The sequence below is a fragment of the Martes martes genome (assembly GCF_963455335.1).
Source record: "Martes martes genome assembly, chromosome: 15".
Classification (NCBI taxonomy): Eukaryota; Metazoa; Chordata; class Mammalia; order Carnivora; family Mustelidae; genus Martes; species Martes martes.
In genome coordinates this window covers 47,120,804-47,147,425 of record NC_137903.1, presented here as the reverse complement: position 1 = coordinate 47,147,425, position 26,622 = coordinate 47,120,804, and the positions used below count along the sequence as shown (strand labels likewise).

The 26,622-nt window shown below is 37.5% G+C and overlaps 1 protein-coding gene across 1 annotated transcript in view; it reads left to right on the top strand.

The window, feature by feature from the left end:
* Positions 1-26,622, top strand: part of HMCN1 (hemicentin 1) — a 473,045-nt gene that overhangs the window by 259,272 nt on the left and 187,151 nt on the right. The window contains exons 20-33 of the mRNA XM_080824786.1: positions 259-371; positions 2,048-2,207; positions 2,812-2,980; positions 6,514-6,641; positions 8,139-8,411; positions 8,971-9,066; positions 11,773-11,967; positions 13,000-13,130; positions 13,503-13,650; positions 14,848-14,974; positions 15,754-15,908; positions 23,876-24,154; positions 24,659-24,940; positions 25,664-25,772. Coding sequence (XP_080680912.1) covers positions 259-371; positions 2,048-2,207; positions 2,812-2,980; positions 6,514-6,641; positions 8,139-8,411; positions 8,971-9,066; positions 11,773-11,967; positions 13,000-13,130; positions 13,503-13,650; positions 14,848-14,974; positions 15,754-15,908; positions 23,876-24,154; positions 24,659-24,940; positions 25,664-25,772 — 2,365 coding nt within the window. The remainder of the gene's footprint in view (positions 1-258; positions 372-2,047; positions 2,208-2,811; positions 2,981-6,513; positions 6,642-8,138; positions 8,412-8,970; positions 9,067-11,772; positions 11,968-12,999; positions 13,131-13,502; positions 13,651-14,847; positions 14,975-15,753; positions 15,909-23,875; positions 24,155-24,658; positions 24,941-25,663; positions 25,773-26,622) is intronic.

Here is a 26,622-nt window from a genome sequence, read left to right as displayed (position 1 = left end):
TCTTCAGTCTTACTTTTGTTAGGAAAGTTAACTTGCTATGCATAAGTCACTACTTGACTTTAAGTTAATATTTTATTAAAATCGTCAGATTAGAGTTACTGTATTTACTCTATTACACTCCCTTACAAGTTACTCTACATTGCAATCAGAAAATGTTGTCTTAGCTAGTTTTTACGAATGCACAATGTGTTCTAAAAACGTGCCACTTTAAACGGAAGAGCAGATGCTCAGACTGTGAATATCGCCTCCTTTTTTCAGTCCTGCCGACCATCCAGCACGGGCAGCAGGTACTCAGCACAATTGAAGGCATTCCAGTAACTCTACCGTGCAAAGCAAGTGGAATTCCCAAGCCATCCATCATCTGGTCCAAGGTAAATGACCTACCCAGTGGTGTTTGTTAATGTTATGTGTTATCACAGTGTTTGAATATTTTTCGTCATACACGGGACTTGTGACTGTCCCGTAGAATTTTATCGAGAGGAAAACCCATGCAGTCGTACCAGTTGGAAGGGACCTTAAAATGTCCTTAGTACAGTCACCTACCTGATGCTGGAGTAACATTAACAACACAACAGGGAACACTAACAGAGCGCCTTCTGTATACCAGGAACTTGTCTAAACACTTAGCGTGTTTGTAGCAGATCCTTTTCTACCCTTGCCACAGCCCCGCAGCGCCTGTGATTTCAGCGCAACTCCGGTGGACGGCTCCGTGCACTTCATGCGTGTGTCTCTCTAGGTTTTGGAATCGGGGCTTTCTCCAGAGTTCCACAAGGCCACTCAGCCTGCTCTTGGGTAGCTGAGAAGTAAGTGTAGGGGCATTAACAACTTGGGGGGCAGGTGTCCTCTATAAATGACTTGCTTCTCGTCCATCAGAATACTTCTGGGGCCTTCTACACAGTTTCTCAAAGGATCCCAGCACATGGACGCTTGTCAGCCCAGCCACAGAGGAAACAAGAGCACTGAGATCCTTTTTAACCTTCCTTCCTTCTGTGCCTCACTCTCCTGCCCACCTGCTTGAGCCTCTGGGGATCACTTTCCAACTAAACTTCTTGCCCCCAAATCTTTGTCTCAGACCCTGTTCTTTTAGGAAGGCAAAAATAAGACATACACAAACTCATTTATTCCCTTCTGTGTCCCTATCATGAAGTTGTCCAGCTTTTACTCATCTTCTTGCCAGGAGGAAAAACCCATTTGCCAAGGAAGTCCTTTTCATCTTTGAACAGTCATGAAGATAGCATGTATTTTCTGTAAATTAATTTAAATCTGACAGCTATAAGTAATATAAAATGATGGCATAATAACAAAATATGGCATTTGTGTAATTAGTACTACAACCCAAGCATTTTACCATAGCATCTAATTTTATATATCTACAAAGCTCTGAAATATAAAGTTGGTACTGACATATGGACGTTAAATAAAAAGGTTAAGATTTCTGCATTCTAGACACAAAAACCCAGTGCTGTAGCTGACCCCCAAACTCTACAGTGTCTGGTACTATATAGAAGTTTAATGTGTTTTAGGAAAACATCAAAATGAAAGGCCAGGGTGGCCTTTGTGCCATGATAAAGCATGAAGGTTTAGAAAGAGTTTGGGGTCCAGAGCCTGACTGGCAGGGTTCAAGTCCCAGCTCTACCACAGACTGACTGTTATTCCACATCATCCCCACCTTTAATATTTAATCCATAAAATGGGAGATTATGGTAGTTCCTGCTCATATGATTGTTTTGAACATGAAAATAGTTAATTCATGTGACGTGCTCAAAACTGTGCACGGTTAGCATATGACTGTCCCATTCATTATTATTACCATTATTCCCTCCATTTTTAAGTAGCTCTGGCACAAAGGGGACGTGGTTCAGTGTGTCAAAATACTGCCTTTGCTTTCTTTGCTCTAATTTTCATACAAATAACTTAAGTCAAATTAGCATTTTTTAAAAATCTAGTATTTTCCCCCATGGAGATCTTTTTCTTCCTCTCTTCCTTTTCCAGACATGAACTCACTCCCTCATTATCTTAAAAAAAACCTCTTTGTTGTGTTTTGCAGAAAGGCGAGCTGATCTCCACCAGCAGTGCTAAGTTTTCCGCAGGGGCTGACGGAAGTTTGTATGTGGTGTCACCTGGGGGTGAAGAGAGCGGGGAGTACGTCTGCACCGCCACCAATGCGGCGGGCTACGCCAAAAGGAAAGTGCAGCTGACCGTCTACGGTGAGAGCCCTGGGAGGAGTGTTTTCCTTTGACACTGTCTGCCGGTGCCAAAACTCACATTTCTCTCCCAAATCATATTAGCAGGGGCTGTTCTCCTAAAGTGAACTGCATTTTACAAAAACGCATTTTTACTGCCAACCACTATTTCTTCTACTGAGATTCTTATTTAAAGGGAGAGTAATTGTATAGCCATTCGGAAAAAATTTATGGTGTTTTCCTGAGGAGTATGCTCGCTGCCCCCAAGCAGCTTCAGAAACACCCATTAGTTAAAACCCCCTCGCAAAGCCAAACCTCAGCTATGTCTTGGTGAGCACTCTGCCCTGAGGAATTCCTTGTACAAATGGCAGATTCTCGAAGGGCATTTCAGCTGACCTCTTCATTATGTTCTGAAAGGAAGAACTAAAAAGGGAAACTCTCTGGTCATTTTCCTTTCAGCTTTTGCTATAAATATATGAATGGAAAGTTTTAGAGATTCCCTGAAACTTTGGAATGCACAGCAGCATCTTTTTGTACATTTTTAAAGAATATTAGTAATCCACGTTTGAATGTAAGGTAAATGTTTTCAATGTACTCTCTCCCTTCCAAAAACATGTGTTCATTTTAGTAAGGCCCAGAGTGTTTGGAGATCAACGAGGACTGTCTCAAGATAAGCCTGTTGAGATCTCCGTCCTTGCAGGGGAAGAGGTGACACTTCCATGTGAAGTGAAGAGCTTACCCCCACCCATCATTACCTGGGCCAAAGAGACCCAGCTCATCTCTCCATTCTCTCCAAGGTAGGGGATCTGGGACAGACCGCGACACGCGAAAACAATCTCTTGGGGCAGATGGGTGTACCTACTTAGGTTTACAGATGTTTCAAAAAATGGTTTTTAAATTTGAGATAATTCACGCATGTACCTGAACCTACAGCAAATATATGTATACCTTCTAAATCACTTTTTAATATCAGAAACGCTAACGCCCAACTTTGACGTAATTTCCCACAGGTGCCTCTACAAGGTGGTTACTGAAATGGAGCATATTTGTATGTAGATCTGTTTAGCACAAATGCATAGAACACATAGAATCTCATTAATCCCATATAAGTACACAATACGTACTCTAATGACTAAGATTTGACTTTCATTAGATGGTTTTGTGAAAATTTTCTTGATTAAACCCTTAGACATTTAAAGGCCCACCGAGACCATAAATTTGATAGGCTAATAATCTGATAGTCTAAATTTGGTAGATGTAGAAACCAAAACGCCAGAGCCTTTAAGGTACCACCTTTGTTGCCCTGCAAGTACAAGGTTACACTTACCTCCACCACTTAAAGTTTGCCTGAAACTTTTGGCAATTTTTTTCAGTGGCCCTCTGAACCTTAGATTTCTTATTTATGAAATGGAGTTGATCTTTACCTGCAAGAATTATAAATTTTTTTTATTTAATTTATTTATTTGTTAGAGAAAGAGAGCGAGCGAGGCAAACAGAGTGGTAGGCAGAGGCAGAGGGAGAAGCAGGCTCCCCGCGGAGCAAGGAGCCCGATGTGGGACTCGATCCCAGGACGCTGGGATCATGACCTGAGCCGAAGGCAGCCGCTTAACCAACTGAGCCACCCAGGCGTCCCCATCTGCAAGAATTATATAAGATCATGTATATTCCACACACCCCTGTCTCTAGTCTCAAGGAGTAGTAGCAATTACTATTTTAACTCAGTATCATGCCAGAAGTTACTGGTGGAATAAGAATTATAGTCTCTACCTATGTCTGTTAAGCTTACTGATGTATAGTTATGAAGCTAGATATTTATGCTACCACTAGTGAGGACAAAAAAGACAATTAAGAACTAGTTTACATAAGCTTACTCTTTCTTTGAAAAATATTTGCTTTGGATATTTTTGAGTGAAAGAAATACCATATTACAGATACAGTTAACATTTCCTTGTTTTCTTCCCCAACCCCTTGTTTCCCTTTCCAGAGGCAAATACTGCCACAGACGTCAGATGCCTCCTATGCAATCATTCTAAAACTGTGTAGGATCTTGTTTTCTGTGTTTTTAACTTTGTGTGCCTGTTTTCACTTTGCCATGCAACATATTACCTATTATTCTACTGCTTGCTGTATTAAGTCAGCATTTGTTCATTTTGTACACATAGGTTTAGTTTCTTTCTTTTTAAATTTTTTTTCTTTTTAATTTGACAGAGATCACAAGTAGGCCGAGAGACAGGCAGAGAGAGATGGGGGAGGGGGGAGCAGGCTCCCTGCTGAGCAGAGAGCCCGATGTGGGGCTCGATCCCAGGACCCTGAGATCGTGACCTGAGCCGAAGGCAGAGTCTTAACCCACTGAGACACCCAGGTGCCCCTGGTTTAGTTTCTTTTTAACCACGATATACATAGTCTCCATTTTGTGTATACATTTCCCAGGGTATGGACATTCAGGGTTTTGTTTGTTTCTCTTGGGTTTGGTTTCAGTTTTTTGACTTTACAAACAAGGCTTTTTAGTGAAAATCTTTATGTATGTCCCTCTGTATACACATGCATGACTTTCTTTAGGACTGGCACCTAGACTGCAGTTTCTGGTCAGGATGAATTCCTACTTTCAGCTGTGTAGACGATGCTAAATTGCTGTCCACAGGGACACTCCTGGTTTGCCCTTCTCCCATTGGAAGAGAGGTGCACAGACGCCCCCATTATCATCAATGCCTGGTGTCGATGGACTTAAACATTTTTGTTGTTCAGATGGGTGTGACGTGGTATCTTGCAACTGTCTGAGTTCTCATGTGACTGACTTCCAGGAGCCCAAAATGCTTTTACTTGTTTGTTGGCATTTGTGTCATCTGTAACTGGCCTTTTTAAGCCTGCGGCACAGGTTTCTGGTGACCTACTTGTCTTTTTCTTGTTGAATACAGAAATTGGGTCTGTATTCTTAATAGCACTCCTTTGTTGTGTGTGTTGAAAATATCTTTCCTCAGTCCACTGCAAGGCTTTTAATGTGTGATGTCTGATTATATGGAATTTTACATTTTTTTATGTAAAAAATGTTGTTTTTAACATAAAAACATCTATTGTTTTTAAGAGTTTTACTTTATGAAGAATATTAACATGGCCACCAGTGTTTTAGTCTAATATTTTAAGTTGGTTTTTCACAGTATGGACCTTGATCCATATGAATTTTTAGGTTGTGTCTGTTATTAGGTAGTGCTCTATTTTTTTAATTTTTAATTTTTTATTAACATATAATGTATTATTAGCCCCAGGGGTACAGGTCTGTGAATTGCCAGGTAGTAGTGCTCTATTTTTATTTATTTATTTTTCCCATGTGCAGAACCTGTTGCCCAACATCATTTTTTTTTTAAAGATTTTATTTATTTATTTGACAGAGAGAGATCACAAGTAGGTAGAGAGGCAGGCAGAGAGAGGAGGAAGCAGGCTCCCCGCCAAGCAGAGAGCCTGATGCGGGACTCGATCCCAGTACCCTGGAATCATGACCTGAGCTGAAGGCAGAGGCTTAACCCACTGAGCCACCCAGGCGCCCCCAAAATCATTTTTGAATCATTGGCCCTTTCCTTGCTCTTTGTAATAACATCTCCGTCATCGAGTATTACATGTTGGATTCTCCTAGATGCTTACTTCTTTGGGAGGAATTTTGTCCTTGACTATTTATTCATTTGTCTGTCTCAGGGCCAGTAGAACAATTTTTCTTTTTCCTAGGTATATAAGAAATCTTGACATTAAGCAGCTCTCTCTGGCCCTCTCCTCCTTAAACCTATTTCAATATAATTAACATAATAACATTTTTGTATGTCGATCTGGCTCACTCAACTACATTATTGTCCTGTAGGAAGAACATATTCAGTAAATTTTTGAGAATTACGAATGTACCTTCTTTCACCTTTATTTTAACACACTAAATTTTTTAACAAGGCATTGCAGAAAAAACAGTACAGTATTCAAAATATGTTCAAAACTTACTAAAATATATATTTGCTTTGTATAGTCACAACTTAATAAGACAGACAGAGGTACAAGTTTTTGATAATTGCAGACCATTAGGTTATATCTAAGGGTAAAAGGAAACTGATTTTGTATTTGTAAGAACATCATGCAGAATGTATACACTGTGTACTATGACATATATACACATACACATACACAATAGAATTATGAAAATTCCTGACTTTAAAAGTATATAGAAATAATATAGATGGGAGAATGGTTTCAAAAACTGCTTGCAGAGTAGAAATTTCATACTGAAAGTGCAGCTGCATTGGGGATATTAAAATTCTGATGTTCTATGGTCTACTATGTGGTTTCTTTCTTTTAGATACACATTCCTCCCTTCTGGTTCAATGAAGATCATTGAGACCCGTGTTTCAGATAGTGGGATGTATCTTTGCGTTGCCACAAATATAGCTGGGAACGTGACTCAGTCTGTTAAATTAAATGTCCATGGTGAGTTTTGAAATGAAGGCATGTGATATCTGTGTACTGGCCACAGGAAAATCCATCATAGTAGTTTCTTTGATAGTTTCCAAATTGTATGTAGAGTAATTAGAGAAAAATTTTCTAAAATTGAAGACTGGTGATTTTCTTTCATTTCCTCTGGAAAGTTTATTTGCCATCTATAGACAACTTTTTCCGTTTTCCTTAAATAAACAGTATTGAAATTTTGGCTCTTCTTTTTACTCAATGTCTACAGTCACTTATGACAACTCTTGATACACTGTAAAAAAAAAAAGTGTTTAGACTGACGGCTTTTTGTAGAAGTGATTGTGAGTTCTCAAAGAAGAATTTATTAGTATTTAAATCGTCGTTTTCAATATTCAAAGAATTCATCAACTGAAAACATTCTGCTTCCTGGAACTCTTTAACTTTTAAAAACTTTCGGTTAATATGTTTTATTCCCTCAACTTTACCATGGTCTGTCCAAATAGTTATTTATTTAACACATGCTTGGTGAGTACATTCTCTGTCAGGCATTATATAGGTGCCAAATATTCAAATATCAGGAAAAGATTTTCTTTGGTAGCATTGCCCTGATTTCCCTCTTGGATCAGTCACTGTAATAGCGTCCTATTAGCCATGGGATTTGAGATCCAAGGAGAGTTATTTACTAGCTGTGGTGTATCTTGGGCATTTTACCTACCCTCTCTTACTTTTAGTTTTCTCTTTCATAAAATGATGCTAACAGTCCTCTCAAAATTATAAGGTTGTCACAACCTTATGATTGGCTAAATATTAAATTTAGAAAACAAAGGACTGAGGAATGGGGCTTTGTAGGGCTGTAAGGTACATAAATTCTAACGATATCCTTATGAGTAAACTTGATTCTCTAGTGTATAATGCATGGATGTGGAGACCAATAATACTTGCCAGTGTTCTGATAAATTATCTCATTTTTCTAAAGGAAGGTAGATAAAGACAAGTAATAGAGGCTTGATTTTGATTTTGATTTTCTTCTCTGAAATTAGCCAAGGTTTTTACTAGAAACTTTTCTCACTGTCTGGCTAAACCTTCCACAAAGAGAGCAAAAACTAGGAACACCTGAAGAGAAATGCTTTTTCTTTTACTCCCTTATATTATAGAAATCTTTGCCTTTTAAGAGGGTTTTAAACTTTTAATTATTTATAAATTAAAGGAAACCTGACGTTTTCAAACACTCGCCTTTCCCTCAAGTTTGGCATGAGGGCTTTTCTGTTTATTATTGCCCGTAATCCTCGCAGTGGACTGGCATTGAAGAGGTTATTCTTGCCTAGATTATCAAGGAAACAGGCCTCAGGAAATTTACTGACTTGCCCTAGATTGCACAGCTAGTACGTGGCCTGAGCCTCGGTCCAAATCCTGAGACTGTTCTACTTTCTATGCTGCTTCTTTGTGAGGAGTTCTCATTAACAGTGAGAAGAGAAAGGAATGTCTTAAATTGGATTATTAATCCCCAATTGTTTCTAGTTCCTCCAAAGATACAGCGTGGCCCTAAACTTATGAAAGTCCAAGCCGGTCAAAGAGTGGACATTCCGTGCAACGCTCAAGGGACGCCTCTTCCTGTAATCACATGGTTGAAGGGCGGAAGTGCCACGCTGGTGGACGGAGTGCGGCTTGTGAGCAATTCAGATGGAACGTTAAGCATTGACCAAGCCCTGCTCTCGGATGCCGGCGTATATACATGTGTCGCTACTAACATGGCGGGCAGTGATGAAACAGAAATAACACTACATGTCCAAGGTGATTTTTGGCATAGGAAAATATATGTAGGGTGGGGGCATAAAGCTGGCAAAAGCTGTTCTCCTGTGAGTAGACAGAATGCAAGCAAAAAAGTAAGAAATACAGATCGTGAGAAGTACTGTGCGGAAAATTAAAATCGGGTGATGCTCTCTGCAATTGTCTACTTTAAAGATTTTATTTATTTGAGAGAGAGAGGAGAAAGAGAGAGAGAATCCCAAACAGACTCTGCGCTGAGCGCAGCCCAACACAGGGCTTGATCTCATGACCCTGGGATCAGGACCTGAGCCAAAATCAAGAATCGGTCTATTAACTGGCTGGGCCCCCCAGGCACCCTGTATCTTGTCTTCTCTAGCAAAATATTTGACCATATCTTTTTAGCAGTTTGATAAATGTACTGCACAGCCTGCGGTCGATATATCTGGCAGCTAGAAATATGTGTCATATTAGGAAGAGAGTCAGGAAAGATAACAGTTCACCAGTGTAGCTGGTTGATGGTGCTGCAGGAGAGTTTGGTACTGCTTAAGGAAAGCCTGCGATAATGCATTTATTGTTCTAATAGAACCGCCTACCCTGGAAGACCTAGAACCTCCATATAACACCCCATTCCAAGAAAGAGTGGCCAGTGAACGCATTGCATTTCCATGTCCTGCAAAAGGTAGGTAGTCCTTGGACATATGGGCATTAGCATTATGTTATATTATTTCAGAATTCTCTATTGAACCCAACACATCTTTATGAAAAGATCCACTTGTTAGTCCTTGTTACAACATTTGGGCATTAATCTCTCTTTTAAATAACACCTCTTTGAATGGGTATTTTTCCCTCACCGGTATTTTATCTACTTCAATGGAGAAACCTCTGTTCTTCCAAGCTTGCCTTATCAATCATGTTTCCCATGTAGTTCTTGCTCCTTCCTGTTACTTCTTAGTTCATTCGGTCTTGATAGGATTTCTCTTTAAAATGTGACAGCTAGAGCTATTCAGAATTTTTTGCCTTTATCTCACTTAGAAGTATAAATTAAGACTAACCCCTGATACTGCTCTTCTTTTTTTTTTTTTTTTTTTAAAGATTTTATTTATTCATTTGACAGACAGAGATCACAAGTAGGCAGAGAGGCAGGCAGAGAGAGAGGAAGGGAAGCAGGCTTCCTGCTGAGCAGAGAGCCTGATGCGGGGCTCGATCCCAGGACCCTGGGATCATGACCTGAGCCGAAGGCAGAGGCTCAACCCACTGAGCCACCCAGGCACCCTGATACTGCTTTTGTGAAAAGCTCTTTTCTTAGATTTACCCTCTACTGGTAATCCTAAAGGCAGGTTCTACCTTGGTACTCTGAGGCTTATCCAAACTCCTTTCACCTTCCCGAATTTCTGGGGTTTCTATCCCACCGTGTTTCCTGGCAGGAAACTCTTATGTTCTCTCCTCAGGGGGATGGCAAAGAGGCGTTGTCACTATCACCCTTGGGATGCCAGTAGGTGGTTCAGAACGTCCTCTCTTTCACATAAGCTTTTATCCACAATGACTCAGATGTATTTGCAGCAGTTCTGGCAAAGTCCAGACAGTATTCTTTCCGTCACCTCCATGCAGTCGGTACCGTCATTGCTCCCACAAAGGCCCCTTAACGATTGTTCCGGAAGCAGCGGCAGATGAAGGAGCTCACGGTTCTTCCTGATTCTGTAGCAGAATTTTGCATCGCTCCACAGTAGCTCTCACCAGTGATGATTTTCTAGCAGCGTTACTAGAGAACTTTAACAAGCTTTCCACATATTAAAATAATTATCAGTAACTATCCCCATAGCAGTGAGGGAGGAGACAAGGCCTGGAGAAGAGACCCTTTGAAGGGTTTAAAGTCGGGTATTTGAGTACTCGTTGCTTCTGGATCCCTCCCAGGGGCACTGCTGCCCTTTGCTCTCTGTTGGATCCCAGACTCCAAGGCTGGCTGGACTTCCCTTTTCCCAGCTGTTTTGACTTCTCTATTCCACTTTGAAAAACCACCTCTTGGGTTCTCCATTTTCACCTGGGATATAATTCCAGGTGAAATTCCACTTAAAGTATCTAGATGCCTTCCTTGTCTTATGCGACAAGTGTCATCTTGTACATGACAGTTCTACCATGTATAAGTTAAAGAGACTGCAACTTCTCTGGCTTGTTCATTTAATTTTTCACTTATTCACTCTACAAGTATTCATTGAGAAGTCTGATTGAAATGCATAAAGGAATGAGTGGGATGTGAAGAAATGAGGCAATGATTATAACCCTTTTTTCTTTGAAAACGTAGACACCTGCAGTCCATCAGCTCACCTTCTCATCTTCACTGTTAGCGCAGTGAAATAGGCCAATCTTTTTTGTTTTATTTTTTTTTCTCATAAATACAACTTTCATAGTCACTTCCAAAATTCCTTAACTCAACTTGAGTTTAGCCTTAGTGACACGTTCTACATATTCTGCCATTCTTTTGTATTTGTCTTGGATTATGTGCCAAAACTTTAATATTTTTTATTATCCCCTAATATAAGATGATTAACAATGTCATAGAAACGCATTAAATATCCTTTTTATTTTTATAGGTATCAAGTAAATTCTGAAAGTACTTAGACCAGTGCCTGATACGTTATTTGCTAAGTAAATACATTCTTAATGTAGAATTAATGTTCGTCTATTTCCAGTATGTACTTTTGGCTCTATTACATACTTCAAGATGGTTTTATCACTTCTACTCAGCAGCACATCACTTCCACTAGCTCATAAATAAATCTAGGAAATCAGTCCTGCCTTCTGCTTTCCCAGTTTTCTTTTCTGTATAAAAAGTCAAGAATTGTTCCTATTGTGCTATGTTTAACAGCATGAGATCACCAAATGTGTCAGTAGTAGAAGTTCCTCATCTCTAGGGTATCTGGGCTATTTAAAGTGTGAATTATAGAGCATCGCTTCTACACTTAAGACTCTTCGTTGGGCAGTCTTTGTGTTGTGTTCCTGTGATAGCCTCTTACTTTTTGTTCTTCATTTTTTTTTTATCCCCAAACTCTCTTCACTTGATCAGTATAGTTTTTTCCCCACTAATTACAATGATCTCACACAAGAAAATGCTTTGGTTTGCTTACTGTCTTAAAGTCTTGATGAAGACAACTGGCTCAAACTCTACCCTAGAGACCATAGGTCTGTTAAGACTGATCAGGAATTAGAGGCATTAAATAACATAATCTCTTTGAAATTTCATGCCGGGAGAAATATCTTGAAAGTAGCATTGTACCTTAGGGTACCTTATAGTCATAACAAAATTTTTGTTTTTCCTCAATGTATTTGAGATTTAATGATTCCTAGTTTTTTTTTATAGAATATCACAAAACTCTGATTTCTTGTTTAGGTACCCCCAAACCAACTATCAAATGGATATGGAATGGGAGAGAGCTGACAGGCAGAGAGCCTGGTATTTCTATCTTGGAAGATGGCACATTGTTAGTCATTGCTTCTGTTACACCCTCTGACAATGGGGAGTATATCTGTGTGGCCGTCAATGAAGCTGGAACCACAGAAAAAAAATATAACCTCAAAGTCCATGGTAAACATAGATAAAATACCAAAATCATACGGTTGAATATGTGACATTTTCTAATTATTATATATGTAAGTTATTCTTTCAATGTAGTATTATTTAAAATTAATGTGAATAGAATGTTATCAAACAAGAAATTGATAATCTGATTGCATTCATTACTTGATTAATTTCAAATTTTATGTAATTTTTTATTGTGACTTTATTTAAAATTCAGGTGTCAGAATAGTCAGAAGTCTCATGACCTAAGCTAAGCTATGTACCTATCCCCTCAACAACAGAGAAATTTATTAAGTTCGTGCGTGTGCATGCATGTATTTCCCAGAGATATTTTATACATAACAAGGAAATACGAATATATATTTTATTCTCTTTTTATGTGTAAAAAGGTACATATATAGGGGAATATTACATCCATTATGCTACACCTTGTCTATTTTACTAACATATCCATCTTTGGAATTATTCATTATTCCTAACTCTTATTTATACCGATCTAGCATCCCACTGTATGGGTATGCCATGATTTCGTTAACCTTCATCTATTAATGATAAACATTCAGGTGTTAGCAATTATTTGTTATTATAAGCAATGCTTTAATGAAATAGTTGTACATTTGTACATCAGTCAAAGGTTATGTTCATTTGAAAATTTCATGGATATTGGCTTCCCATAGATACTGGGCGATACGCACTTCCATCAGCAAAGTAGCGACCCCCTCACATGACTTAATTAAGACCCTAGCAGTTTACATTTTGAGTGGTATATGGAATAACTAGTTCCTCCCTTAAATTTATCCCAAGTTTTATCCTCACTTCAAAACTCTGAATTGAGAATTAAAGTAAAACTTTATGAAGAGTTATTTATAAATATATTGGTCAAGATTTTCATTTTGTGTTAAGGCATGTGCTTGAATGTGACCAGCCTTTCTAGCTATCAGGTATCTTAGAATTTGCTTTCTAAAGGCCTGTGTAAGGAAACCTCATAAGTAATATTTATTACAAAATTATTGAGCCATGACTCCTCTCTTTTCGCAGTTCCTCCAGTAATTAAAGATAAAGAACAGATAACAAATGTATCTGTGCTGGTCAATCAGCTGACCAATCTCTTTTGCGAAGTTGAAGGTACGCCTTCTCCCACCATTATGTGGTACAAAGATGACGTTCAGGTAAGTGAAGACATCAGGATATGCATAATTCCTTGCCTCTGCCTTTGAAATAAATCATTCAAATGTGACTTTCCAGGCTGCCTCGGTGGCTCAGGGGGTTAAAGCCTCTGCCTTCGGCTCAGGTCATGATCCCAGGGTCCTGGGATCGAGCCCCACATTGGGCTCTCTGCTCAGCAGGGAGCCTGCTTCCTCCTCCCTCTCTCTGCCTGCTTCTCTGCCTACTTCTGATCTCTGTCTGTCAAATAAATAAATAAAATCTTTTTTTAAAAATGTGGCTTTCCTATTAATAATGATATAAAGCTTCCTTGTCAATTACTAGTTGTGCATCTGTGTGAGGATTGGAAATAACACTGCCCGTTTTGGCCTTTGAAGGTGACTGAAAGCAGCACTATTCAGATCGTAAACAATGGGAAGATATTAAAGCTCTTCAGAGTTGGTCCGGAGGACGCGGGAAGCTATTCCTGTAAAGCAGTTAATGTCGCAGGCACTTCTCAGAAGTATTTTAACATCGAGGTGTTAGGTAACGGAAACAGTCTTTTAAGAACCTACAATTTTCAGATGCATTTCTTATAATAGGATGCGCTGACAGTTATGAAAGAACAAAGAACTTAAAAAAAATTGATGAGAAATATTATTTGTTTCACTCTTTCCTTATTTTTGGTTTTAATATTGGTTACCCAGAATCCTCTGATATAGAATATTTTAAGTTATTATTTATCAGAGAGATGTCTGTGAATATTTGGTTCTATCTTACATGTAAAATAATAAATTACTGCTCTTGTTGATTTCTCCTATTACGTGGTCAGGAAGTTCTTTGGGAAGTAACTATATGGGATGATGCAGAGTAAAACTTACTAATGCTCTCAACACTGGAGGCTGCTAGGTTGTAACTTGAGCTGGAGAAAGTAGCAAACGCACCTTTCCCTGCATTCTGATGAACTCTTACAACTTAATCACCTCTGCCCTGATCGTAATTAAGAGGGGAAGATTCTGAGTGCGGGTAGAAGAATTGGGATATAATGCATTTAGATCATTTTAAGGGTGCTCATAAATTTAAAGTTTTGTAATTTTAGTTTATGAAATTCTATTGGCTAGTCTTGTGATAAAATGACTTCCTTCCTTTTCAATATTTTGTCTATCCAAATGGGCATATATTTCTAAGTCTGGGGTAGAAATAAAGTCTGGGAATGATGCTGCATTCAAATAGCCATTTTTAAGCTGCTTCAGCATAAAAATAATCCCTCTCATTAGTCTTCTCAGAGCCTGAAATACTTTGCATTTCCTCTACCAAAAATATTCTTATTATATTTACATACAGGCTATGAAAAACAAACTAATTTTTTTTATCATTAGTCGCATTGGCATGATTTCTCTTGGCATTCATTCACTTTGAATTCTGTATACTGATGACTCCCAAATTTTTATTTCCAGCTCAGACTTCTTCTGTGAGCTGTAAGAATATATACCTCATCTTCTCCACAGTATCTTGACTTGAATGTCTTAGGGGCATATCAAACAGAAATAAGATTTTAATATTAAAAATAAAATATCACATATAATACCTTTTTATATTGCATCTGTGGACCCACCCAAATGCTAAATTTAAATATATTAAAATCTTATTGAAATATTGTAGAAATCAAAAATAATCTGTTCTTCCTCCCTCCACTCTTTTTGGGAAGTCATAGATTTTCACAACAAAATGTCTTTGTTTAAGTCCCACCCACCATAATAGGTGCCGGCTCTCCAAATGAGGTCTCTGTTGTCCTCAACCATGATATCACCCTTGAATGCCAGGTCAAAGGCACACCCTTCCCCGTTATTCACTGGTTCAAGGATGGCAAGTGAGTACCCTTTCTCTATTTGTTGCAAGGGTCCGACTGATAGGAAATAGATGTGAAAATGCTGGCAGATGTTCTCCCTTTCAGTTAATTTAAACACGTAGATATTATTAAATGAACATGAAGGAAAAAGAATATTGTTTTGAATAATATTGTTCAAAAGCTGGTCTCAAAGTCTTGTAAGTCTCAAAGTCTTTCATTCTTATGAATTATATGACTTTATAAATGCTGTGAATTTATTTTAGAAACACAGAGGTTAGAAACATAGAAAACTCAAATTTATTGTATGCTAAATATTGTGCCCTATAACTAAGAATAAAAAATGAAAAATGCAATACTCAGATGCAGAGATAATTTTGCCTTTACATGGAACTGTTTGAATTATGAGAAAAAAACTTTTATGACATGATGAATACTTAGGCTGGTTCTCTAAAGGTAGAAAAAGAAACAATCACAGAAGCGGAGTAGATATTTCCCAGACTTCACATTCAAGGGCTACTGAGGTTTGCCCACACTGATATGGCTGCAGTGATCTGGATTATTTGTGAGAGCTTATTTTTCACAACATGGTCACAGTTCGAATATTATTATGGGTTTTGAGAGCAGGTGTCTAAGACTTAAGTAGCAAAGAGAAGAGATTTGGATTGTATGGTATAAAGTGTACAACTATGTATAAGTAGAGTATGTAGACTTTTTAAGTTTGTTCTGACCAACAAGAGAGCAAACACAGGAAAATGAAATGAAATGAAAATGGACCCACAGAATAAAATTTATTTTTTTAGGCCTTTATTTTTAGAAGATCCTAACATTGAACTTCTAGACAGAGGACAAGTTCTGCATTTAAAGAATGCACGAAGAAGTGACAAAGGACGCTACCAGTGTGCTGCATCCAGTGGGGCTGGCAAACAAGCCAAGGACATAAAACTGACTGTCTATAGTAAGTGTGGTTTTCTTGCGCTTTTTGTTATTATCAATTCTCACTATAAATTGAAATGGGAGGGGGCGCCTAGATGGGTCAATCATTTAAGTGTCTGATTCTTAATTTTGGCTCAAGTCGTGATCTCAGGGTCATGAGATTGTGCACGCAGGTGTGTGCGCTCTCTCTCTCTCTTTCAAAAAAAAAAAGTTGAAAAGAAGAATTTAATGTTAACTGTTCTTTTATTCAATGCTGAATAATTTGGAATGCTACTTACTTTAGAAACAAGAGCCTGTCTTTTGTGTTTTAGACTAGAACATTGCCTCCGGTTTTAATGCATTTTGTCACGAAGTAAGGATTTCTTTGAGAGTTCTGGTGATTTTCAGTTGATGTCACTCAAGAGGGAAGGTATTTCCTAATTGATTAATAGATAATAAACCAAATGTCTATATCTTTAAAAGGGTTAAAAGGAAAAAAAAAAACAACCTCTAAAAAGAGTTGAGATGCATGAATTGAATGAAGCCAGTGGTATGCAAACCATTCAACTCTTCTCTTTTCATACCATCTTGGCCTTTAGTCTGACCATAAGGAGAGATTTTAAATGCCTTATGTTTGTGCTGCTGTTCTCTCCCAGCTAAATCCCCACCAGAAGACTTAGCCCTCATTTCACTAAAAGTCCCAATATCCCTTGAGGAAGTTGAATTCCTATTTTTTTCTTTTTTAAACACTTAGAGGCATAGGAAGGTGGAAGAATATTATGTTTCAGGCACAAAGAATTACCCAATAGAAAGGAACAGAACTCAATAGGCCAGTCATGCTTATTGTGGTTCTACTTATCGCACTAATTTCTGTCCCTCCAGAGTGCATGATACTCAAGAAATTTTAGATACTTTAGGAATCTCACCTCTTTACAGGATCTTCCCAGTCCTAACAATCACCCAATCACTATTATATTGTCCGAGTTTATTTTCTTCATAACACATATCACTGTCTGGTAAGTTACTGTGTAATTCTGGGTTTATTTACCTACTTGCTGTTTGTCTAAACTTCACAAGAGCAGGGGGCCTTGTTTTGCTGGTTCCTTACTTTGATACACAGTAGCTCTCAAGAAATGTTTGCTGAATGAAAGAATGATCTAATGATACACTGTCCAATACGGTAACAACTAGCCACAGGAGGCTCTTGAGCCCTGGAAATGTGACTAGTCCAAACTGACACAAGCTAGAAGTATAAAATATAGACCAGATATCAAAGACTTAATATGAAAATATAAGATAAGATATCTAATTAATACTTTTATATTGATAACATCTGAAATGATGGTATTTTGTATATACTGGGCTAAGTAAAATACATTATGAAAACTAATTTCCTCTGTTTATATTCAAATTTTTTAACATGGCTACTAGAAAAATTGATATTATATATATGGTTAGCATTATATTTCTTTCTTTAATTTTATTTTTTTGTTTTACTTATTTTTATTATTTTATTATGTTGAGTTAGCCAGCATACGGTACATCGTAAGTTTTTGTTGTAGTGTAGCGTTATATTTCTATTGGATAGCACTGGTCTAGTCATTAATAAGAACTTATGCTTCTGAGACAGGTGGGTGAGTTGAGATCCAGCTTCTGTCACTCACTAGCTTTGTGACTTTGGACACATTGCCCAGCCCTTTGATCTTCAGTGTCCTCATCTGTAAAATGGGGATAATAATAGCACCTACTTAATACTATTATTGTGACGATCAAAAGCTAGATACCTTACTGGGTTACCTGGCTTATAGCAAGAGTTTAATAAATAATATTTGTTTTTCATTATTTACTTGGTGATTGTATTGTCTTACTAGCTTGATTTTTATATAACTTCACTGAATTTGAAATTTCCCTTTTTAGATGTTAGTGTCTTTATATAAAGTTTGAATAGCTCTCTTGAATCAAAGAGATTTTATTTAATGCATGCTTTTAAACCATTTCTATCTATAAATAGAAACCTTGGAAGAATTCAGTCATGAAAAGACATGCCCTCCAAAAAAGAGTAACATTACTGAAAGATTGGCAATCCTGAATCCAAGTTAAACAAAAGTGTTATTGCTACCCTGGCCTCCTACCAGGACCAGACATTTAAATAATAGGTGCAAATTTTCCCCTAAGCTTTTGAGTAGTCTTCTCTAAGTTGTTGTATTATTGCCAGGGTCTATGATGAATACATTTTGGTGATTCAGTAAGACACCTATTTCCATAGGACTTGGGTTCTTCTATTTCAGATCCTCTCGTTCACTCTGTATGGTGCTCTCAAGCACCCAGAAGAGAGGGATCTATAGTGATTAAATTTTGTAGGGTTGTCTGAGGTGAAAGGCATTATAACACTGTGAAGTTCTGAGTATTATAATACAGGAATAGTGCATTTCCTTTCTCGCAAGCTTGTCTGCACTTCCAAGTGGGTAATCTAAAGCTTATGTTATTTCACTTACGAAAGTGCTTTTATTCCTAAGAATGAATGAAACAGACACCATAATTGGGCTAACTGTGAGGAATATTTACGTAGATTTCTGACCGAGAATGTGTTTCACACCATAATTGATGGATTCATTTGTTTTCCTTATTTACGTATTAACATGAGGGCAGAACAGGTGATGTACTTGAAAGGCAGAAATGCATGTGGTGTCTGAATAAGGAAAGAAATGGAGAAAAAATGAGAGTGAAAAAGTAAGAGATGGCGGGGAAGAGGATGGGGAAAGATGTGAAAGAAGGAAGGAAATAAAAGAGCTTTTAATATCCTATGGGGAGATTGTGTAAACTGACAGCTATTATTAGTTCTGAGGCAAAGATTTTTTTTTTTTTTTAAAGATTTTATTTATTTGTCAGAGAGAGTGAGCACAGGCAGACAGAGAGGCAGGCAGAGGCAGAGGGAGAAGCAGGCTCCCCACTGAGCAAGGAGCCCGATGTGGGACTCGATCCCAGGATGCTGGGATCATGACCTGAGCCGAAGGCAGCCGCTTAACCAACTGAGCCACCCAGGCGTCCCCTGAGGCAAAGATTTTTAACCTGAGGTCCATGTTTGAGTTTAGGAAGTCTGAGAGCCTCTAAAAGTACAAAAGTCTTTGACTACATATGTGCAGTGCATTTTAATGTGCAGTGTGTTGATAACCTTTATCTAGAACCACTTCCCTCAGACAGAAGGTCTCAGAAAAGCATATATGAATTAAATGGAAATAGGAAGTGACATTTATTTATGTGACGAATTTCAGCTGTAGATGGTGTGCTGTTCTGATGTCAATCAGGAATGTTCCTTGAAAAAAAAAGAAATGTTCTTTGAGTAATTTTTCTCAATTTCATAAATGCAGATTTTTAAAAAATAACTCCTTTTCGGTGCAATGATAGGCCTTTGTAAAACAATCATGGAGAACAGAGACTTATTTAAACGTACATTCTTATTTTCATTAGTGTAGCATCTAACTAATTACCAGCTGATTTAGGCAATTTGGGCCAGAAGTTTGATATGTGTTTATAGATTAACATGTGACATAAGTAGCCTCAAAACAAAATTAAAATTTTAAATCTGAATAAAATGCTCTTTCTTAAGATTTCACAATGGTGGCTTGAATTTGTATTAATTAGTTATCTTGGATTTGGCAAACCTTTTTTATAAAGGGCAAGATAGTAAATATTTTGGATTTTGCAGACCATGAGACAAAATCAAGGATATTTTGTCGTACTTATATATCAAAGTAGAAACAAACTTCTACCTATTGTCTATTGATGAAATTCTTTTTTCTGGTAATTTAAAAAATTATAATTTTTTAATAGTACAAGCATACTAATGAGAAGAATGGAATTCTTTTGGGAGGGGTTAAAATTTTAATTAATTGAAGGTCAAAATTGATTGCAAATGTTCATCTGTTAATGCTGATCTGTAATGAAATCTTATGTATTTCACCTTGGAAAATGTCTTTTCATGCAGATATGTACTGTCAGATACCAATATAAGATTTTGAACATATCATTTTAATTGACCATATCCATTGCTTCAAAGACATTTATAGAATTCTCTTACATTCTCTTGATAATTAATTTTTAGCATACCATACCACAGATTAAATAATTCCAGTTGAAATTTGAATGGAGGGTCCTCATTCTCAGAGAGAACTGAACTTCGAATGTAGACATTTCCTTTGTATTTGCACCAAGGTCTGACAAACACTGCTGAACTGAAGTTTGAGCACAGAAAAAATATATATCCACAGTGCATCTGTAGGGAATGGAGGTCTCGGTTTTGTTTACAGCATGGGAAATATATAAAGCAGCTTGACATTAATTGCAGTTCGAACAAAATGACACCTTAGCATAAGTTTTGCATTTACTTTTTAAAGTTTTATTTTTTAAAAAGGATTTTATTTATTTATTTGACAGAGAGAGGAACAGTGAGAGAAGGAATACAAGCAGGGGGAGTAGGAGAGGGAGAAGCAGGCTTCCCGCCCTCTGAGCAGGGAGCCCAATGTGGGGCTTGATCCCAAAACACTGGGATCATGACCTGAGCCTAAGGCAGAAACTTAACAACTGAGCCATCCAGGCGCCCCTAAGTTTTGCATTTAAATGCTGTTTTGGCCTAGTAATTTTAGGTTGAATTCATTAGGAAACATTATCAAGTTTATAGCAAAACTAATTTCCAAAATCATTCATTGGTATTCAAGAATAGTGTTTGAGGACAATTCTTTTCATTCAGAAAAAAATAGTCTCAGCCCTGAGCTCAAAAAATTAAAATATATTTACCACCGTTAAAGCACTGAGTTGCTCTACGGTAGGAGGTAGGACAAGTCTTTATATTCAGTTTCTACTTGTAGGAAAATTCATGGAACTGATGATGTTGAAGTCCATAAGGGAAGATAAAAGATCCCATGGAAACTTCTGTTTATTAACGTATGGATATTTTACACAGGGGGCTTGCTGATAAATAATGCAAGGAATAGATACTCTTAAAATCTTACTTTAAAAAAAAAAAAGATGTTATTTATTTATTTGGCAGAGAGAGAGAGAAGGGAGAGAGGGAACAGAAGCAGGGGGAGTGGGAGAGGGACCCTGATGTGGGGCTTGATCCCAGGACCCTGGGATCATGACCTGAGCCTAAGGCATACACTTAGACTGAGCCACCCGGGCACCCCTAAAACCTTACATTTTAATTAGCTTTGTGAATTGGTCTAAGCCTTTTCCTGCCCTGCACATATTTATATCACCGTCAGTGGCACTGCATCTTAGCAACTTCAGGTTGTAATGCATTCGTGTGTTTTTTTTTTAACTTCTTTGAAAATATTTTTGTCTGTAGTCATTCCATGCAGACTATTCTTAGAGACTAATTCTTCAGTTTCTTCAAACTTGGCCTTGATTCCTCAAACAAAAAGCAGTATCAGTAACATCTGCTAATTTGTCAGGGGCCAAGAATATTATTCAGAAAATTTGCCTTTAAAAATTAACTGTCAATGTTATTCCCAGCGTTCTCCACTCTTCAAGCAATGATTCTCATGGAAAGGCCCATAATCTTAAACAAAGATTTAAGATTTCTCTGGACACATTTCTGTGACTACTGACTGTAATCATCCCTGATTTTAATTAAATTACTATCGGTAAATGGCTTTTCTTGCTTGGCGAACATATGAACCACTGAGAAACTTATTTTGATTGTAACCTCATTTTGACTTTTTGTTTTTGTGAAGAAGGTCTGTTATGAATCAGTCCATTTTACATTTTCTAATTTTTCCAGCTGTTGTTTTGAATTGGAAGTAATGTGACAAGTGCTTAGTCTAGTGGTGTTAGTGTATATTGTAATCTTTCAGAACAGCTATAGAATTATTACAACTAGAAAACAACAATGCTTTGCCACTTGATTTATAACATAATAATCCACACTGTGTCGTGCTTTAAAAATGTGATGTTTTAAAGTCTTCTTTTCCTTTCTTCTTTTGGTGTGAGAAGTATGCCCTGATAATAAAAATGAAATAAAATATCATGGTATGGTGATATGCATGGCAAGTTGAAATGCTATTGAGTTATAACTGTCACTTAAATTTATGGTGAGCTGAGCAGCAGTGAGAAGCAATAAGAATATGTATTTGCTATTTTTTGCAACTACCCTAACTCAGTTATTAGAGAGAGAAAATAACCATAGACAATATGTAAACATTGCTAAAATGTTTATATTTCAAAAGATTTTATGTGTCTATATCCCAATAAAATTTTATGGACACTCGTTTGAATTTCATATAATTTTCACATGTCACAAAATATTATTAGTATTATTTTGATTTTTTCCCAACCATTTAAAAATGTGAAAGCTGTTTTTAGCTCAGCATCTCCATGCCTTGCCTATAAACCATAGCTGGTTTCCCTGAGCTATATATCAAGCCACTTTATAAGAAAATTATTCCACTACCACATTCACTTCACAGTACAGTAGATCTTTCCTTAAGGTATGTGTGACCAAAAAAAATATGTAGGTGAGTGTTTGTCACTGTGAGCTAGTTCTAAGAATGATTATTAGAAAATATTAAGGTACTCTATTCAGCACCCAGCTCTTATTTTCTAAAACCCTTTTCCACTAAAAGGGGCCAGCGCTTCCTAGAGAAATGGTTAATCCTAAAGCTGGGGCAGGGAATAGACCAGATGAGCCTGCCACATGTAGTAGGGTCAGAAAGTAAGAAAGTATCAAAATAGTCAAATGACATGGATATGTCAAAGGAACAGGAACCAAAGAAATAGTTTCCACTGGTCAAAACTGAAACAATTTGAACAATAAATTAAATAAGGTAGTATTAGCTTATAACCCAAAGGATAAAATAAGTTTCCATGAGTTCATATGATAAAAATAAATTGTTGAATAAGTGAATAAATTGGGGAGGAGAAACAAAATTATAGAGAATAATTCCAAATAAATTATGTACGTATTCTCTCAAGAAGTAGAACATAACTCCCTACCCCATATGTATGGGCTGGAAAGAGTGATTCCTTCCCCAAAAAAGGGGAAAAGGAGAGCACTTTACGGTGAAGAAACCTAGCAAAAGCTACTGCAACCAGATTACCAGTCAAGGTTAACATCATCATGAGAAGTCATGCTGATAATTTGTGCCTTTGATCTGATCTGATGAGAAAGTTATTTTGCCTCTGTGATCGTCCTCCTAAAACAAATAACCCTAGCCCAGCCATAAGGAATACATTCTATAACATATCTTATTCTAAAATCAGGGTTTAATAAGATAATATTAAGGCACTCCCAATTCGGGCACATGCCACTGGATTTCTTTTAACCTTTTGCGATTACAGCGAGATCCCGGAAGGACCACACTCAGAAGTTGCAGCAGGGACTGAGCCGCTTGAGTTGTTTTCCCGGCAGCAGAGTTCTCATATGGTGTGAGAGGCCAGGAAAGTGGTTACTGAATTATGGAAGATACACATGTAGCCAATTAGATGAGTAAAGTTGAGTGAATGAACTCTTGGAAGCTAAAACAAACAAACAAACAAACAAAACCGCAAGAAAACCCAACAACAACAAAACAAAACCCAGTAAGAAGCTGGTTCTGAAGGCACTTAGACCTTTTAGTACTTTGTGGGAAGAGGGCGTGCAGTGGTCCCACATCTGACATTTTTGTTCCCTTGGGCTGATGTCAAATGTATCCTATCTGCTTTAAGTGGGGTTTTACTTTGTTTTGCTTTGCTTGTTAAACAGAACTTTCGTAGTTACTGTCTTATGGTCTATTGGACTTAAATGAACCCCTGAAACTCTGACTTTTTGCTTTAACTGAAATCTGAAACCCAGGAGGAAGGTGACAAAGATTGAAAAGACAGGCAATTTATTATCAGTAGATAAATCATTGACTTCCTAATTGTCTTTAATTCCTAAATACTTTAAATGCATTGTTTAAACATCTGCAGCATACAAGAATTTGATGCGGATGCTAAGGCTTAGAAAACTTGTTTCTGTTCTGAAATCCTTTACAGTTCCACCTAGTATTAAAGGAGGGAATGTCACCACAGAAATCTCAGCATTGATCAACAGCATAATTAAACTGGAATGTGAAACGCGGGGACTGCCAGTGCCTGCTATTTCTTGGTATAAGGATGGCCAACCAGTCATTTCCAGCTCCCAAGCACTTTATATTGATAAAGGACAATTTCTTCATATCCCTCGAGCACAGGTCTCTGATTCAGCAACATATACGTGTCACGCCACGAATGTTGCTGGAACTGCTGAAAAATCATTCCATGTGGATGTCTACGGTAAGGAGAAAATGTGTGATTTCACCATATGCCTTTCTGTCTACGCTTTTTAATATGCCAATGTCTAATTCACTCACTAATAATGTCCTAGAGGGTTTCATTATTTTCAAATGCATGGATAAGGAATTGACAGAATTGTCCCATGATTTAGAAAAATATTTTAAAAAGCTAGTATTAGAAAGAAGTGGCCCATTCATTTGCCCAACCATTTGCCCATGGCCCACGGGGCTTCTAGACCATTTGGTTTTTATGGAGAAGGCAAAGTAGTTGTTAGGACTAAGATCATTCTCTACTATTTCCCCTTTGTAAGCCAGACACAGTACAAAGTATCCCACAATATTTAGGATAGCTGCAGATCAGCTAACCCAAGAAATTCGTTTCTTAATAGCCTTGAAGGAGACAGACATGTAGTTAGTTTCTATGGTCAAATTACATGAAAACAAAATCCCCTTTATTTCATTAGGATTTCAAAGATGCCTGAAATAATTACTTTTTTCTACCTAGTTCCTCCAATGATTGAAGGTGACTTGGCTGTGCCTCTGAATAAGCAAGTGGTTATTGCTCATTCGCTGACCCTAGAGTGTAAAGCTACGGGGAACCCTCCTCCAGTCCTCACCTGGTTAAAAGATGGTGTACCTGTGAAACCCAGTGACAACATCCGTACAGAAGCTGGTGGGAAGAAACTAGAAATCAGGAGTGCCCTAGAAGCTGATCGGGGACAGTATGTATGTGTGGCTACCAGTGTGGCAGGAGAAAAGGAAATCAAATACGAAGTCAATGTCTTAGGTAAATAAGGATGCCACCTTCTGGATTCCAGGTTCACAGCAAAACCTGACCATTTTATTAAATGTTTTTTTGGTCGTAGAACAATAAAACAGTCTTAGAGAAGCTTCATTTATCTGTTCGACTCTGGACTGCACATTACTAAGTGGTGGATTTATTACCAGAATCCCAAGATCTAAGAACCCACTAAATATTCCACTGATTTTGATAGGTACACTTTGTATTTTTCAGTGCACCGATATGTTTTACATCTGTGACAATATCTGATTGCAGTGAGTGATATCATGGCCCTCTGTCGTGAGCACTATGCTATGTCTAGTGCAGAAAATAGTCTCTGGGCCTTGGGAAGTCATCTTGCAATGTTTTTAGTCTCCATTTCTCTGTAAATTGAAGGCTTTTTGAGCAGAGGTCCAATTTTTGAGGTTCTTTTCTCTTCTTATTATGAAAATAAGCAACATAAAATATGAACCAACTTTATATTGAGATGGTAGCCGCAGTACCAATGTGCTAGATTGAGAAAAGTCCACAGCATGTCAAAGATACATTCATTGATCCTAGCAAGTGTGTATGATAAAATATATTTTACATTTCAAATCCCCTTCGTGTATCAGATTCCTAGGATACTTGTCAGCCTTCTGAACTGCAACTTAGTATTGCTTAAACAGTGGTATATTTTTTCTGGTGTACACACATTTCTTTCTATGTTACATCTCTGTTGTTTTCTAGTGCCACCAGCTATAGAAGGAGGAGACGAAACATCTTACTTCATTGTGATGATTAATAACTTATTGGAGCTAGATTGTCAAGTGACAGGCTCTCCCACACCAACTATCATGTAAGGGTTTTGGTATGTCTTCTAAATACCTCCCACTTCTTTATTTGAGTGTTTTAGGGCTATCTTGAAAAAATTTCTGCGTCATTAAAAGGTGGCCATATAAAATTACATTCTTCATGTTCCTCTTTTAAAAAGACATACTCTATATACAAGGCAACTTTTGCTTAATAATCACATGGCCTTTAAATCTGTTCAATTAGAGAAATTCCATTTATCCTCCTAGAAATGACATTTTCAGTTCATAGAGACAGACTAATAAGCAGTATCTGTCAGATCTTCTTGAGGCACTGAAATGTTTAATGAATGACACAATAAAAAGAAGTATACTGGGCATCATTAGGAAAATAGAGGAAGCCACCATGCATACGTGTTTACCAGTTCTTTTTTCTCATTCCGTCATTCACAAAGCATTTCGTGAATACTTACCTTCATTTCCAAGGTGCAAGACATGCAAAGGAACAGTTAGTCCACTAAAAGAATAAAATATGCTAATATACAATTACAGAGTAAAATGGAAAATAATAACTCCTAAGAAATGTAAAAATATGCTCTATGATTTCAGGATTTTATTTGACAGATATTTTAGGAAGGTAGCCTCTTCGCTGGTTAATGTTATTTAAACATTTGAAGTGAATACTATTTAGGGACACTTCCCTCTGTTTCCTCAACATAAATAGAAGAATGAAGAAAACACAGAGCTACTGGGGTTCCAACACTATGCTAACTTCTGTGTTGGGCCAGGTTTACTTTTTTCTTTCCCACATTATAGTTCATTTTACAGAGTGGGCCAACAGGGAATTAGGCAAATACGCGGTTGAGAATTTACATATCTCTGTATGTGTAGAAACAT